We start from the raw sequence: 2,467 nt of genomic DNA, 5'->3' as shown, positions 1-2,467 counted from the left end.
ATGTATTTATACTATGTATGCGCACACATGGCGGGAAGAGATATTCGGCATATTTTTCAATCTCTTATAAACAGTGGGAGGGAGGGAGGGAGGGACAGGGTAGAAGAGCGAAAACAACTATAAAAAAGATATCTTACTAGGGCTATAAACCTTTGTTGTTTGGTTGTTGTTTTTCAGAAGGGGATAGGGTATTTAGTTGTTGCAGTAATATTAACTTTTTTACAATTATAATTCGCTCTCGTGTGACATTCATTAAGTATATCTTTTACACGACACCGGAAGAAGGGCCACAGGACCACGGAAAAGACTGCAGGGATCACAATCATTTATAACAAGAAATATATGGCACTTTATAAACATGGCAGTGACGCCCAGAGACCACAGAGCGCACTCAGAGGCTTCAGCTTTAGCTGAAGTCAGCAGCTCCTGTTATGTTGCCATTCATCGCTGCCTTTTTTCTGGAAGGCATTACAATGTATACTTGCAGTAGACGACCAATAGTTTCTGTACTACATGTGTTATTGTTCACAAGTACATGAATCTCGACGTAAAAACTACTCAGTGCGGCTTTAAAAATTCCCAGCAGAAAGTCGGCAGCAAGTGCAACAGAAAATGAAGCAAACTACGTCATAGTGATAAAGTTTTTTCTCGGCACAAAAAAGCTGACGAAGTGAAATGAACCCCCCTCCCCCCTCCCCCTTCCCCCCAACGACCTCTATCTTTCATTTCTTTCCCCAAACAAAAGCGTACCTTAAAATGCTATTACACAAGGTGATTGTAAAAAAAATCAACAAACCCCCCCCCCAAAAAAAACAACAACCCCCAGACAAAACATTCCTAAGAAGTTCTTGTACTTTCAGGACAATTGTCATACTATCTAAAAGACAATGTCGATTAAGGGAAAGATCATATTACATCATGTACAACAGATTTTACTGGAGGGCACAAGTAGCCACTTTTAGTAAAATCACGATTTCATTAAAATCAAATGACTTGACTCACGAGTCAATGACATTTTGGTGTGAAATGAACACTCATCACAAAGTCAAAAGCATTTCAACGTCAATAACAGCAAGGTGTCGTTTACGGCTGGCATCTATCGCATTACGGTAAGTGAAAAAAATAACAACCAAATTTAAAAAACAAACAACTCGTAACAAGAAGACATTCACGGTGAGGTCAAAGCCCATCATAATGAAGAGCAGAAACAGTGCTTGGAACCAAAACTGTCTTGAAACAATCAAAACAAGAACACAACAAAAACAACAATTCTCGGAACTCGCTAGCCCCGAACAAACGCCTTTTCTGGTATAACGACTGAGGGCAAAGCCGGGCTGTAGTCAAGGTCATCCACGTCTTCGTCGTCCACCTGGTCCAGAGACATCAGACTGTCCGACTTGGTGGTCAAGGTAACAGTCTCTGCAGCAGCATTGCTCGTCGAGTTGGTCGTCGTGGGGGCGGCATCGATGGTGGAGACTGACCAACCCTTCGGCAGCGAAGAGAACACTTGTGGACTTCTGCCCAAGTCCAGAGATGTGCGTCTGTCGTCTGATTTCCCGCCGCCCCCAGTACTGGTGTCCATGGGAGGGGAATTGCTGGCGTGGCTCTTGCTGATGTCTAGGTCCCGGGTGTTTGGCTGACCACCCGCCCCGTGATGTGACGACTTGCCGAGATCAGACTCGCGAGAGGACTCCACCCGGTTGTCGTCGCGAGACTTGGCACCGTTCTCGCCGCCAGGAGCGGAGTTGTCATCATGACCGAAGCGGCGATGGAGTTCTCCACTTCCGGGTTCAAGGCTCAGTTTCCGGACGGCCATGTTGGCGTCCTTGACTCCGGAACCAGGTACCGCGCTCGCTCCGTGTCTGTCCGCCCTCTCGGCAGACGAACTGTTCTTGATCACGCTCTTCATATTGTTGCTATGGCCACCGCCACTTCCGGTTTGTGCTGACGAATACGACTCCCCAGGGCCCACAGCAGCTTCGCTTTCTCCACCAAATCTGGAGTACGTTTGTAGATCTGTCGCTGTGCAGTTGTCCAGGGAGTTTGAGTTTGCCTCTCTGTATTCCGCCGCCCTGTGATTGGTTATCTGCTCCTGTCGGTCTCCACAGAGCCCCGCCCCTGCTTCGGCCAGAGGGGAGGAGCTAGCCGCCTTCGGGTACGGCCGGGAGCCGAGCGAGAGTGGGGAGCTGTCTCGTCCGCTGTCTCGTCCATTGAGGATGGAAGGGTCTGGCTCCCTCAGGCCTGCAAGGTGCGAGGCGTCTCGTGGCCGTCTCCCGCCACCCTCACTGGTCAGCTGTCCTTCGTGGTGGCGTTTCAGGTGAATCTTCAGTGTGGAGTTTTGGGCCGTGGCGTAGTCGCAGAACATACAGCGGTAAGGCTTCTCACCTAAAAACGACAAAAAAATTAAAACGTAAAAAAATAATTTGAAAAAACGACAACCACAAAGCAAACAAGCAAACAAACAGCC

At 48.0% G+C, this 2,467-nt stretch overlaps 1 protein-coding gene across 1 annotated transcript in view; it reads right to left on the bottom strand.

Moving 5' to 3' along the window:
- Window positions 1-6: 6 nt before the first annotated feature.
- The window catches only part of LOC101863688, a 4,587-nt gene continuing 2,126 nt past the window's right edge, over window positions 7-2,467 (bottom strand). The window contains exon 2 of the mRNA XM_013085671.2: window positions 7-2,385. Within this exon, the coding sequence (XP_012941125.1) occupies window positions 1,283-2,365 (1,083 nt within the window). The 5' untranslated portion in view covers window positions 2,366-2,385 and the 3' untranslated portion in view covers window positions 7-1,282. The remainder of the gene's footprint in view (window positions 2,386-2,467) is intronic.

The sequence above is a fragment of the Aplysia californica genome, unplaced genomic scaffold (assembly GCF_000002075.1).
Source record: "Aplysia californica isolate F4 #8 unplaced genomic scaffold, AplCal3.0 scaffold00396, whole genome shotgun sequence".
NCBI lineage: Eukaryota > Metazoa > Mollusca > Gastropoda > Aplysiida > Aplysiidae > Aplysia > Aplysia californica.
This window is presented reverse-complemented; position numbering and strand designations above follow the sequence as displayed.